This window comes from Ambystoma mexicanum, chromosome 5q, assembly GCF_040938575.1.
Source record: "Ambystoma mexicanum isolate Mex_15411 chromosome 5q, UKY_AmexF1_1, whole genome shotgun sequence".
Classification (NCBI taxonomy): Eukaryota; Metazoa; Chordata; class Amphibia; order Caudata; family Ambystomatidae; genus Ambystoma; species Ambystoma mexicanum.
Genome location: NC_090933.1, coordinates 811,248,910 through 811,262,572, shown reverse-complemented (window position 1 = coordinate 811,262,572; position 13,663 = coordinate 811,248,910). Strand labels below are relative to the sequence as shown.

The following is a 13,663-nucleotide window of genomic DNA, read 5'->3' as shown; positions in this document are numbered from 1 at the left end:
TCAGGTCTGCCTTTGGCCACTCAATTTAAAAACACCCTGCATGTCTTTCGCTGAAGTTCTTTTAAAAATAAGCATTGGCAAAGCCAACGGTTTTGGCTTGTGTATAAGTATTGGGTATTTACCAGGCACTGCTATTAGATGCTCAGGTACTCAAACCATTTTGCACTGGCACTATCAATGGCCAGCTAATACCAATACAGAAGTGCCTTTCCCATGCCAACACGAATGCCCAAACTGTTAGCATTGCCAGTGCTCTTTTTGCTTTACCCTTGATGCACAGGACTATGCATCAAAGTTAAAGCAAACATACTACTTGGCTAAATTGGCCCACATTGAATGTAGGCCAATCCAGCCAGTAATAACACTTATGGTACACAGTCAGCCTGGCTATACTTTCTGTGGCATGGCATGTTTACTGGCTGGGAGTCTGTACATGGTAACAATGGCATATATTGATGCAGCCTGCATCGACATAATTAGAACAACCAGCATGAATACATGTTTATACTAGCATATCTCTCGTGGAAAGGCGGCAAATTGAAAACTGTATGGATTTCTACCCAATTTTGCAAAGAAAGTGCCCTAAAATGCATACTTTTAAACCAATGTTTCAAACATTTTCTTGGGAGTGAGAAACCCCCTCAAGCAACCCTTGTTTGGTTTGGGCTCCCTCACTGTGCTCTGTTGACCCTGCCTAATTGGCACAAACATTTAAGCCTCTTAAGTTCAGAAATGTACCAGCCTCCACTGTACATCATTTGTCACTGTGTATGATGTGTGTTTTAATGTACACACAGGGGCAGGGTGTTCCTTAATGATATGATATGGCATTTATAACGTGCCTGTACACAAGTGTTTCTAGGCGCGACAAGACAAGGAGGGAGAAACAAAAGAGTAGGACAAAACACAGATCTTACTAGGCCTTGTGTCATTCAGATCACGCAAGAGCAGGGAAGGGGGGAGGGGAGAAGTGTCAAGGGTGGGGGGGTGGGGTAGGATGCAGAAGTGCAGTAACAAAGGAGAAACAAGAGTGCAGCCAACAGGTGGTATGTGTGGGTACTCATAGGTGCAGCCACCGGGTGGAGAATAAGAGCAAGAGCGGGGACTGTAGGGTTACAGATACAGACCACAAGTGCAGGGGAGCCAAGAGGCAGTGCGGGATTGCAACATGACAGGCAGGGACCTGGGCCTGAATTCAGAGCTTGACCAGGTGACCAGTGCATGGAACAGGCAGGTGATCAGCAAGGGAGAGGAAGAGAGAAGGCAGAAGCAAAGAGACAGGTCTTGAGGTGCTTCTGGAACCAGAGATGGTTCTCCTCAAGTTTCAGCGAGGCCGGGAGGCTGTTTCCCTGAGGGAGGCCCCAGCCGAAGAAAGAGATCTGCCCTCAACTCTTTGCTTGGAAAAGTGACTGACCTTCAGAGAATTGGAGGTGGCGCCGTGGAGAGCTCATGCCATCTTATATATATATTTATTCATATGATAAAAAAAGTGCGGCATGAACCTTTCTTCAGTAGAGAAATCTAACTTTGCTGTAGTTGATTTGGAGTTGAAGTAATAAACCATATTTGGGATCCTGCACACAAACTCAAGGGGAGATTTCTCGAGTCTCCTGTTTGCGGATGTGCCGCTGCTGGCGAAGTGCAAAAAATTGTAAGGGTGCCTCACCAAATGTTTTGCCCCGGGCCTCACCACATCTTCTGACAGCCCTGCACACAGGCACCCATTTCCCGTATTGCATGGTGCCTGTAAACTGGGGAGACACACATGCATCTATACCATCCTTCCCTCCTCAAGTTCACTGTTCAGGGGCAGTAACGTGGGAGGCAGTAATGAATTACTAGTGAAGTACTTCCACTGTTAGATTTTTCTGTTCATAAATAGAGAATCTAAATAGTCGAATCTGTCGACTTGTTTCGCTGTGTGCCCCTCGATTGTTTTGTATGATCTAGGTGACTTTTTATATGTGTGAGGTCTATCAATCTATTTTGTTTTTAAAAAGTTGATTGTAAGACTACTTTCAATGCACCCTTCATTGAAATCTGCGACTTGTTTGATTAGGCCAGAGGGGCACAATGAAATGGTCGATGAAATCGCCCCATCGGCGAAACCTAGCAGAGGGATCTTGCCCAGCCCCTACCTTGGAGGATCAAAGCACGTGGTCTCAAGTGTATCAATCAATCTGTTTTCACAAATGGCAAAGAGGGTAGGGGCCAAGATGAAACCTTGTCTCATCCCCGTTTTGATGTTAATGGGGCAGCAGTGTTGCTTGCTAACTTCCATATCTCACTCGCTTCGTTGTTGTGATACAGGCTTATGATAGCTTGCAGCGAAGGACTGGGAATATCCGGCTCTTTCAATGATGTCCACAGTTTATTCCTCAGGACCGCACTGAATGCTGCTCTTAGGTAAACGAAAACAATGTACAGGGAGGAAATGTGGCACTTGTAGCCTACATTATATGGACAGGGCTCCCCGTTTTCTTTGGGCATGCCAATCTTATAATTGGGGCAATTCTGGCATATATCGATGAGGCAAGACTCATGATAATCTTTGGGCACAACCAGCATGAAAATGTGTGAGTGTTCGTATAAATTATGTGGCTAGAGCTCCCTGTTTTCTTTGGGCATGCCAAGCTTATAATTGGGGCAATGCTGGCATATATTCATGAGGTAAATTTCATGATAATCTGTGGGGACAACTAACATGATAATGATTATATTATATGGACAGAGCTCACTGTTATCTTTGGGCATGCCAATCTTATAATTGGGGCAATGCTGGCATATATTCATGTGGCGAGAGTCATGATAATCTGTGAGCACAACTAGCATGAAAATGCATATATTATATGGACAGAGCTCAGTGTTATCTTTGGGCATGCCAAGCTTATAATTGGGACAATGGTGGCATATATTCATGTGGCGAGACTCATGATAATCTTTGAGCACAACTAGCATGAAAATGTTTCAATGCTAGCATATGTTATATGGACGGGGTGCCCTGTTTTCTTTGGAAATTGCCAAGTTTATAATTGGGGCAATGCTGGCATATATTTATGAGGCAAGACTCATGATAATCTTTGGGCGCAATTAGCATGAAAACACCGGAGTACTAGCATATATTATGTGGAGAGGGCCACACATTTACGAACAGCTAATATGTTCTTTCTCTTCCATCATGGACAATGTGTGTTTTTCTTTTATTAAATGCAAGCCTTTAAAATCAGTTGTGTGGCACACTTCAGCCCCGCCCCCAGCTCCTCCCAGGAATGTGAAGAACTCCCCTAATTGCATGACCGGGACCCGGACTAGGTAGGAGCTGTCAGTGGAACTGCATCTTCTATGTCACAAAGAGCAGGCGTGTGCACCCCAGCCCCCGCTCCTCACTCCTCGTCCCACTGTAGCCGCTAGAATGGCACTAAGTTAAAATGGGCCTCCTGCCAGTCTTCAGAAATGCCCAGCATTTACACCACACCACCACCAGCACTGGAGCTGGCCTAGGTGTGAGTCAGTGAAAATAAGTTGACTTGAATAAGAACTCATCAAAATATACATTGTACAAACATGGTAAATACTACACTCTCAAAAATTGATCATATAATATAGAATATAAATAAATTCAAGCTATCAATTCATATCATCACGTTAATCTCAAAGTTGTCTCGGGAGGATAGCTCAGGGCAACGTGCTCGCCTTGGAAGCAAGACCACACGGAACATCACAGATTCGATCCCAGGATCCGCGCTTAGAAACCTCTGGGTATTAAGCTCGTTATTAATAACTTATCACATCATTTATAAATTATTCGTTCATGAATTTTCTGTGATAATAAGGTACAAATAGGAGATTCTCTGGACACGTAAGGCGGTGGCTCCTCGGGCGTGCTGCTTGCTACCACCCCACACTGAGCGGGTAGAGTGCTGCAGCAGAGCTCTTTGGGGTCCCGATGAAGTGCACGGTTAGTCACTGGTGCGTATTGTAAAGTTCACTTCTAAATAGAGAGGAGAAGTTGCAGCTCTGAGTGGGGCACACGGCCGTGGCGAGCGTGACGTGATCCACTCTATGAAAACAATGTGCCCTTACAGGACACGGGCAGCGCTTTAAGTGGTGTGGTAATTAAGGGGGGGCTCTCCTTTGGGGTTGTGGACTAAGTATGAGTGCTTAGCCCTCCACCCCCAACAAGAGTCCCCCTCAGCCCTTGCATTTAAGGTGTCGGGATTAAAGAATTGCCTGCTGGAGTCGCTGACCCTCTCAGGTAACCCTTTAACCATGTGGCTCCTTGAATGCAATGGGCTGCCTGCTGCGTGAGGTCTCATTTTTCCAAAACAGTTGGAGGGCTGGGTTGGTCAGCCTCTCCTTTTGTTTCTGAGTAAAGAGATAACATCCAGTGGAAGCCATTTGACCAAGAACAGTTAATGGGCTTCCTGCTGCATGTTAGTTCTTTACTAAGAAACAAAAGAAGAGGCTGGCCAAACCAGCCCTCCTCCTTTTCCTGAAAAGACATCACACAGCTGGTTTAGTCGAAGTGATGCTCGGTTACACTGCTGACTTTTCTTTTGTTCTAATACGAAATGCTGACAGCCGCAGGCAGCCGAGTAACTGTGCAGCACTCGGCGAAACTGCTGCCTCAGAAGTCGGCGTGGCTGTGGCTAGTTGGGGTGAGCCCCGGCATGGGAGCCCAACTCAGATACTGCTGGGGATTGGCTCCACCTAGCCCCGGTCCACTTAACACCCTGCACACGAGCACATATATCATATAATGTTTCGATTTAAACGGCGGCCTGTACCAAGTCTACTTTCCACAAATAATAAATACGTGTTGGTGGCATGTGTGCGTGCTTTTCCGCATAATTACACCGTACTGTTTTCCTGTGCTGTCTGATGCGCACACAGACTAGTTCTGCAGTGCTGTTTCCTGGCACACTGCAGATAGAGCTAAACCTACTGTCATGGTGGCCTGGGAAGGCACAAATCCACTAAGGCCCTGATTCATGGAATTATTTGCGTGTAAAACGTGGATTAGCGTGCCATTCTGCCCGCAAATCCCTGTTTGATGAATGGGGATTTGCAGGCAGAACGGCGCGCAAATCCCCGTTGTACACGCAACTAATTAGTATCACCCGAGAAAGGAGGGTATTATTTCCCGTGGGAACAGGTATCGAATCGCCTTCCCACTTTCCACAAACTCAAAAACACACATACGGGCAGCGCCAAGCAGCCTTGTGCAGTGGACACCCTGGGCCAAACCTAGACAAGCAGGCGCAAACAGGGTGCACCCACACGCCCAGGCCTAAGCAGGTCACTCGGGTTCCAAGTGCGCCATGATTAGGCACACGCAGATACAGGTACCCTGCGCCATTCACAAATGCGCATATGCACACACACGCATAACTATATTAACAGTGAGGTCCTGATTTACACCGCGTTCTTCACTGAGATTACGGCAATGTAAACGCTTCTGTAAAATCAGGAACTCTCTCTCTCTCTCTCTCTCTCGCTCCCTCTCCTCCCGCCGCCCCCCCCAGACTCACCTGAGAGAAACGCTGCGAAACTGGCAAGAACCCAACGGTGCACACACGCACCCAGGTAGACACAGAAACGCACGTGCACAGACATCCCGAACACTGAAACGAACTCACGTGCACGGCTCACAAATACACACGCATGGGAGCAGAAACACGCGAGGCATAGGAATACAATCCTGGCGACTCCCGGGCCCTGGAGCTCGCGGTCCTGCCCATATTGAGGGAGTCGGCCCTCATGTAACGCTTGCACTCCTGCTACACCCCGTGCTGGGCCCTAGAGTGACCCTGTGCGCGTGCCCCGCGCGGCCACATGAGCGCATCTTTGGGTTTGCATGCACACTGAATCCCCAGTACCCGGGCCCACGTTCTCCCAATGCTGCTGCGCTGTCCAAGGCGCTGCACGCGCTGCCCGGGCGAAGGCGCGAACTCACCTGACCGGTCCTCGGAGTCCTCGAACTCCACGTTGAAGGAGTGGCCATTGTTCACGATGATCTGCGAGGTGGACTCGTCGTATTTGATGCGCAGGGGTTCCAGGTTGTGGTCGTAGTTGGCCTCCTTGATCCTGATGTCGATTGGAGATTGGTGGTCTCCTGTGGCGATAGGGAAGGACTTGTGCCAGTGGCTGGGCCCTGTGGTGGAAAAAAGATGCAAGGATATTAATAATTAAGATTATATACACGGGGAGAACAACTAGAACTCGACCCCTAGAAGTCGATGCCTCCGTTATGAAGTGGCGAAGCTGTCGGAAGAGTAAAACACGGTTTAAGGAATGTTAGATGGGGTGCTGTGTGTTGGGTGCATACATCCATGTAAAAGCGTGGGTACCTGCTATCCCCAGACCAGGGGCTACCTGCAGGCGATTGCCGGCCCATCCTGATTCTGAGTACTGGGCCATACTGAGCTGTGCCAGTACTTCACAGTTATTATTGTGATCAAGAAAGGTGCTTAATGTTTTGTACGTAAACTAAATGCACAATAAAAAAGTGTTTTTTTTTTTTTAAACTTCACGGTTGCCCCCCCCCCTGTTTAGAAGTGACTGTATTCGTGCATTGGGCGCACAGGTCCTCACAAGTAATGAACCCCGACCGAGAAATGTCCTCAGTCTTCCATCTCAACTATTCAGCCACGAATGAAAAGTGCCAGTACCGCCGTCCCAAATTACAAGCACCGAACCCCTGCTGAGAAGCCACAGAGGGCCTGATTCATGGACGTTTTAGCGTGGTGCAAAGTGACTTTACACCGCCAACCAACACCCTGATTCAGAGAGCAAAGTGTAATTTCCAGTGCAAAGTCACTTTGCTTTGCAAAAATACACGTTGCACCGCTCTGTGAATCAGGTTGTTTGTTGGCAGTGCAAAGTCACTTTGCACCAATTCAAAATCACTTTGCCCCGCGCTAAAACTTCCAGGAATCAGGCCCATGGATTCCAGCTACTGAACCGCTGCCGCGAGGTGCTTAACACCCAACCCCCAGTCCAGAGTGTGCTGCCTTCACCACTGTGGGTAGTTAGCACATGGATCAGAAGGGATGACCCTTTGCCACTGCGAGTGTCCCTTCCCTGCTAAGCAGCACTTGAAAACATCAAATCACGGGTGGGGAGTGCCGGTGCTGCCCCACAGAAGTACTGACATCCACGCTGAGAAGGAACAGTTCTCCACCCGCTCACCTGCTAGATTCCTGCTGAGAATAACCAGTACTGCCCCGTAGAAAGTACTGAAACCCCTCCGATAATTAGTCCTCCCCCATTTAAAGTACTGAATGCCTGTTCAAAAGTACCAGTACTGCACCAGTGAAGTTACTGAAATCCATGCGGACAGTATTTCCGCATTTCAAGTACTGAAAACCTCATGGGAAGTGCGAGTACCCCCACATTGAAAGTATTGAAATCCATTCTAAGTTTCAGTCCTCGCCCATTTCTAGTACTGATTTCCTGCTGACAAGTGCCAGTACTCCCCACTGAATGTATTGAAATCCACAGTAAGACGTGCCAGTACGTCCCTTTTCCAAGTACTGAATCCCTGCTGAAAAGTATCAGTACAGGCTAAATGAGAGAACTGATATCCACGTTAAGGGGCAGCACTTCCCCCATTGCAAGTACTGAAACACTGCTGAGAAGTATTGGTACTCCCACATTGACAATATTGAAACTCACAATGAAAAGTGCCATTACGCTCCCTTTTAAAATACTGAGTGCCTGATTTCCAAAAGCCTTTTACAATGGTGCAATCCTATTGAAACACGCTTTGTAAATCAGGCCCTAAATCTCTGCTGAGAAGTGCCAGTGCTTCCCTATTGCAAGTACTGCATCTCTGCTGAGAAGTGCCAGCGCTTCTCTATTGCAAGTACTGCATCTCTGCTGCAAAGTATTGCAAGTACTGCATCTCTGCTGAGAAGTGCTAGTGCTTCCCTATTGCAAGTCCTGCATCTCTGCTGAGATGTATTGCAAGTACTGCATCTCTGCTGAGAAGTGCCAGTGCTTCCCTATTGCAAGTACTGCATCTCTGCTGAGAAGTGCCAGTGCTTCCCTATTGCAAGTACTGCATCTCTGCTGAGATGTATTGCAAGTACTGCATCTCTGCTGAGAAGTGCTAGTGCTTCCCTATTGCAAGTCCTGCATCTCTGCTGAGATGTATTGCAAGTACTGCATCTCTGCTGAGAAGTGCCAGTGCTTCCCTATTGCAAGTACTGCATCTCTGCTGAGAAGTGCCAGTGCTTCCCTATTGCAAGTACTGCATCTCTGCTGAGAAGTGCCAGTGCTTCCCTATTGCAAGTACTGCATCTCTGCTGAGAAGTGCCAGTGCTTCCCTATTGCAAGTACTGCATCTCTGCTGAGAAGTGCCAGTGCTTCCCTATTGCAAGTCCTGCATCTCTGCTGAGATGTATTGCAAGTACTGCATCTCTGCTGAGAAGTGCCAGTGCTTCCCTATTGCAAGTACTGCATCTCTGCTGAGAAGTGCCAGTGCTTCCCTATTGCAAGTACTGCATCTCTGCTGAGAAGTGCCAGTGCTTCCCTATTGCAAGTACTGCATCTCTGCTGAGAAGTGCCAGTGCTTCCCTATTGCAAGTACTGCATCTCTGCTGAGATGTATTGCAAGTACTGCATCTCTGCTGAGAAGTGCTAGTGCTTCCCTATTGCAAGTCCTGCATATCTGCTGAGAAGTATTGCAAGTACTGCATCTCTGCTGAGAAGTGCCAGTGCTTCCCTATTGCAAGTACTGCATCTCTGTTGAGAAGTATTGCAAGTACTGCATCTCTGCTGAGAAGTATTGCAAGTCCTGCATCTCTGCTGAGAAGTATTTCAAGTACTGCATCTCTGCTGAGAAGTGCCAGGAATCCCCCAGTTAACGCATTGAAAGCTACGCTGAAACGCGCTACTCTGCCCGAGTACTGAGTCTGACTTCACTTGCCCGGTGCAAGCACCGATTGTGTGTATTAAACGCGACCTTTATTTAGATAAAAACACCGCGAGAGAGATGCCCAGCGTGATATGCACGCGCCAGCGCCGCGTTACTCTCTTTAGTCAACATTCGCTTGCCTTGAAGGTCAAACTCCGGCAAGATTCAAGGTGGTTTCAAGGCGTCCCATGAATGCAAAGTGGAATCGCGGCGCTGCAGTTCACAAGTAGGAATAGTGCCCAGAAATAAAGTGAACTTCCGAACGAGCCAGTTGTCTCTTATTTATAAGAGAATGTTATTTTGCACGTTCCTTCCATGTCCTAGATCTGTAAACGGGAATTTTTTTTTTTAAAAAAGACAAAAAATGGACAAAAGTCGTGAACATATGATATCCCAGCGTTGGTGCTTGCCGTGATATGACTGCCTGTTGTATGCACGGCAATGCGTTAAGTTGCCAATACATGCATTGTTGCACGGCACAGGTGTAACTGTACGAGGGTGAACAGTGCCCTGCAGCAATAATCGCCATATCCCACGCACCTTCGTGCTCTGTCTATATACCATCCTTGCCCCCAGTAGGAAATATAGGACTAACAGCAGCCCAGCGTAGTATTCCAGGGCATAGTTATCCCGGTCCTTTCCCAATTCGAAAAACGCATTGCAAGTATATGCTTTTCATTGGGGTAATGTTGGTTCTTGTGATAATTGCTCAGGTGTGTAAAAAAGGAAAATGTGCGCAGAGGTGGTATCTTCCGCAGCTGCAGCCAGGGGACACTGGGGTACACCTCGGAGTCACAGAGTGACTTCCTGCACCGCAGCGCAGGTCATGGGTCACACCTGAAAAGCGGTAGACTGACGGGCACACTCGCCTACCTGACGGGACTGGCACACCCTGGCACTTGCAGGTGCACTGCTACCGGCCGCAGACAGCCACGGTGAAGGCAGGACACACAAGTCGTTGAATGGCTTGCGCTGCCACGATGGACGCCTGGCAGAACGGGTTTCCGCCCATTCTGCAGTGCACTGCCCAGGCATTAGGCCAGGGCACTCCATGCTGTTCGTTTCCCTTGCCCTGCAGCTCGGCTCCTAAAAGTGTTCATCCCTGTGCATGCCCATGGCACCCCTGGGACGACTCACCGTTGTGCTTGTCATAGCCCCACTGGTGTGCCATCTCGGCTCGGCAGCTAGTGTCTCACTGTGCCCTCTGCTGGACAGTTCTGGGCCTCTTGGCTCTCTGGGTCTCTCTGCCCGTCCGCACTGCGGGGGGTTATATAGCCTCCCACCAACTCCATGTCCCTGGTATCACGGCGGCAGGAGGGCTTGGCTTTCGGAGCTCAGCCTGTTTAGGGCGGAGAGAAAAATACATAATCCTCTTTTAGTAATGTGGACGACCAGCCCCCTCCCTGACTCCCTCCGCCCCCACACCACCTCCATCCCACCAGCCTTTAATGAGCGCCTCATTGCCGCAGCCACCTTCAGGGGTCACAGACAGTCCTGAGCCACTGAGAGTTTGCCAGTCCCCCGCAGCACCCCACCACCTGAGCGCCAGCGACCCTCTCCAGAACAGAGCCACCCCTGCCTTTCAGATGCAAAACCTACTGAGCACCCCTAGGGCAGGGGCGCCCAGCCACTACAGGGCAGAGGTGGCCGACCCTCTGTGGAGCGCATCTAAGCAGAACCCCAGCCCCTCCCTCACCTTCCCGCCCCCCAATGGCAGGACTGTCCGACCCTCATTGGAAACTCTCCGAGGAGCCTCCCTCGCGCCCCCCCCCTTCTGCAATACATTCGCATCCGCCTCCACCTTCTGCCGAGCCCGCCGAGCTACCTCAAAGCAGAGCCCGCAGCCCACACGGGACCGCACACGACCGCCCCGGCCGAGCCCGGAAGAAGCAGGCCAGGGCAAGAGACGGCACCGCGCCCCCCTAGACACGGCTCGTTCCTGGGCATGAACGGGCCAGCGGGCAGGCGGGACACGGGGAGGCAGCGGGCGAGGGCAAACCAGCAGACCCCTCTACCCCCTTACAGCCCCGCGCTCTCCTCGCCCATGCCAACCACAAGCCACATCCTGCGCAGCCGGGGAGGGGGTGACACATGCCAGGATGCCCAGCCACCGTGACCCATCCACGCACGCACTGAATTCCTCCTCAGCCAGTTCCACGGACGCGCAGTACCTCGGAGATGCCATCCCGTTGCCTTCCAGTTCACTCAGTAATTTGTTTAATCCCATCCTGTTAAATTATTGACCTTGCCTGCCTCGGAAGAGCGCCCTTAATGCATCAGGCGTCCGTGATCTAGTTTCAATTAATAGACGCGAGAGAACGGGGACGCTATGTCTGGCTGATAGCGCCCTCTTCCGGGAGAATCGAAACCTGCAGCATGGAGGATTAAGGAACTGCTTAATGCTCCACTTACACGAAACACTGTATTTTCCAACAAGGGAGAGTGTGATAGATAATGCCAGTTCAGTGCAGATGGGAGCGGATGTTGCCAGAAGCAGTGTCATCTGTAAGTATGGCGTAAATATCAGTGTGGAAGCCAGGAAGCGTATCCAATAACCTCTTGCAGGGAGTGCCACACCGTTTCCTCCGGCGCCTGCTTCTAGGCGCTTCTAAGCTTCAGGGGCCCCGTCACACGCAGACAGACAGATCAAAACCGCAACACACAGACCGGCTACATTTAATACACTTTCAAATGGTGTCAATCAGGTGGTTCGGGGAAGCAACAGGCAGTCTAATTGTTCAAACCAAGAAATAGCATTCCAAGGAAAGCATTGAGTTGTTCATAACACATACAAAAAATAGAAGCGTGTGTGTCACTTCCATGTGCGGTAAATGTCGGGTAAGACACGCGCACTCACGCACAGATATTACAACATATCACGATTGTTACCCAATTCCCTCGCACTGCTCCTATCCCTCAGTTAGTGAGCACACACCACGTGATTTCTCTTCCCCTGTGTTTCACGCACCTTGCGCGCTCCTACTCCCGGGCTGCGGGCGATGCACTGGCTTTGGCTTCACTGCGTCCAGCCAAAGAGCACACCTGCTGTACTTTGTGAATAATAAACACCCCAACTCAGTAGGGCAGTCAGTGCACGAAAACAACTCACGTAATGTTGCATTAAGTTCTCAAAAAATCCCTTTAACATTTTCCTGATGCCAGCTGTAGAGATATCGCGAGAGCTCTTTCACAACACCAGCTTGTTCATTAATCAAGCTGAGCGCATAAACTCAAGAATTGCCCCACCATCGCGGTTTAGCCTTTTTTGAATCCACACGCAAGCTCAGCTATACAAGCGAACACCAACTGCGCCCGCAGACATTTTCCTAACATGAAATCCCCACTCAGTGATAAACACATCGGTGGAAACGGAAATAATTTAAAGAGGGGTCCCACGAGGGGTGGAGCTGGCAGTGGAACTCAGCTCAAAGACAATGCTCAAAATAATAGTTTAAAAATGGTACAATTTCTTTCATGCTGCTTTTTGCCAAACTCGACACTGTACATCAATTCCACTTTAAATCACTTCCATGACAGTGGTGTAGCCAAAGTACTTTTGGTAATGTAGTGATTTTTAGTATATTTGGGGATCCATAGACACGTTCAACAGTAGAAGGCTACCAGAATAGCTCAGCAGGTTGAGAGACTGTTGCTGAGATGTTATATATTTAAAACTGGTTGTTAATCATATGACTTTTTGCAATCCCTTTTATTAAAAAAAAAGAAGTGCTATAAAATGTGTTTGGCCAGGGCATGGGTTGTGCTGGTTGCTTGCTTATATTCAGGGGAGAGGTGGGGGTATTCAAGGACGTCATTTAGGGGTCGGCAGAGGTCAGAACTTCAACCTCTAAGGTCTCCCTTGCGACCTCTGTGGTCTCCCTTGGGACCTCTAAAAAAAAAATGTCTTTTTTTTTCTCATTGTAAATCCAGCTCCTGGGCTGTGGCCAGCACCATGTGGCTCTTTAGTTCGGGAGTGGCTGGCTTTCTTGTTCTGGCCCCTTAAAAAAAGAAGAAAAATAAGAACAGGAGTGGCACAAGTCTAACACTTTCAGCACTGACCCTAAAAAAGAAAGAATAGGAATACCAAATAACGTGTCTTTCTGGAATTCTATACAATAAATGTTAGACTCATTAAAGGTTTATTTAAGGCACACTTCTAGGGGTGAGTCACTAATTTAGTCTGTTCTTAAATGCCTCAACTCAGCCTTTCATCCTTCTGAGGTCGATAAATGAGTACCAACACCAGTTGTGTGATATTGGGTGTATATTTTTTCTATATAAAGCGCTTAAGCGTAAGTGCTACATAATAACACATCATTACCATTTGGTCATGGACATCTGCTTGCATTCACAGTAATTTAGTAATATCGGCTTATACACACTGATCTTAACGATACATGTGGAGATCTATTCTTGTATGAAATGTACATCACATTATAGTGATTTCATAACCATATTTTTCAGAGTGTACAATGCTATGTGATGCCACTTCCTGTTTTGGCAACGTGTGAAAGGTCATGTTCCATCGCTTCCCACGACATCACTTCGGGGTGGGTCAAATGACACCACTTCCTGTGATATCATCAGGGGTCAAGGGTCATGTGATGTCACTTCCGCTACCCCAGGCATTTTGGTGAAATGACACCCCTGGGGGTATTTCTGTCGATGTAGTGACATTCAAAAGTTGGCACCCATGAACCCACAGTTTAATGACCTAATAACTGCTGTCAGCACAACAGAAGT

The 13,663-nt window shown here is 48.6% G+C and overlaps 1 protein-coding gene across 1 annotated transcript in view; it reads right to left on the bottom strand.

Annotated features, from left to right (window-relative positions):
• Positions 1-11,125, bottom strand: part of LOC138497686 (carbonic anhydrase 2-like) — a 102,758-nt gene extending 91,633 nt beyond the window's left edge. Inside the window, exons 1-3 of the mRNA XM_069621298.1 lie at positions 11,092-11,125; positions 10,058-10,259; positions 5,957-6,154 (exon numbers count right to left, since the gene is read on the bottom strand). Coding sequence (XP_069477399.1) covers positions 5,957-6,154; positions 10,058-10,091 — 232 coding nt within the window. The 5' untranslated portion in view covers positions 10,092-10,259; positions 11,092-11,125. The remainder of the gene's footprint in view (positions 1-5,956; positions 6,155-10,057; positions 10,260-11,091) is intronic.
• Positions 11,126-13,663: the final 2,538 nt, after the last annotated feature.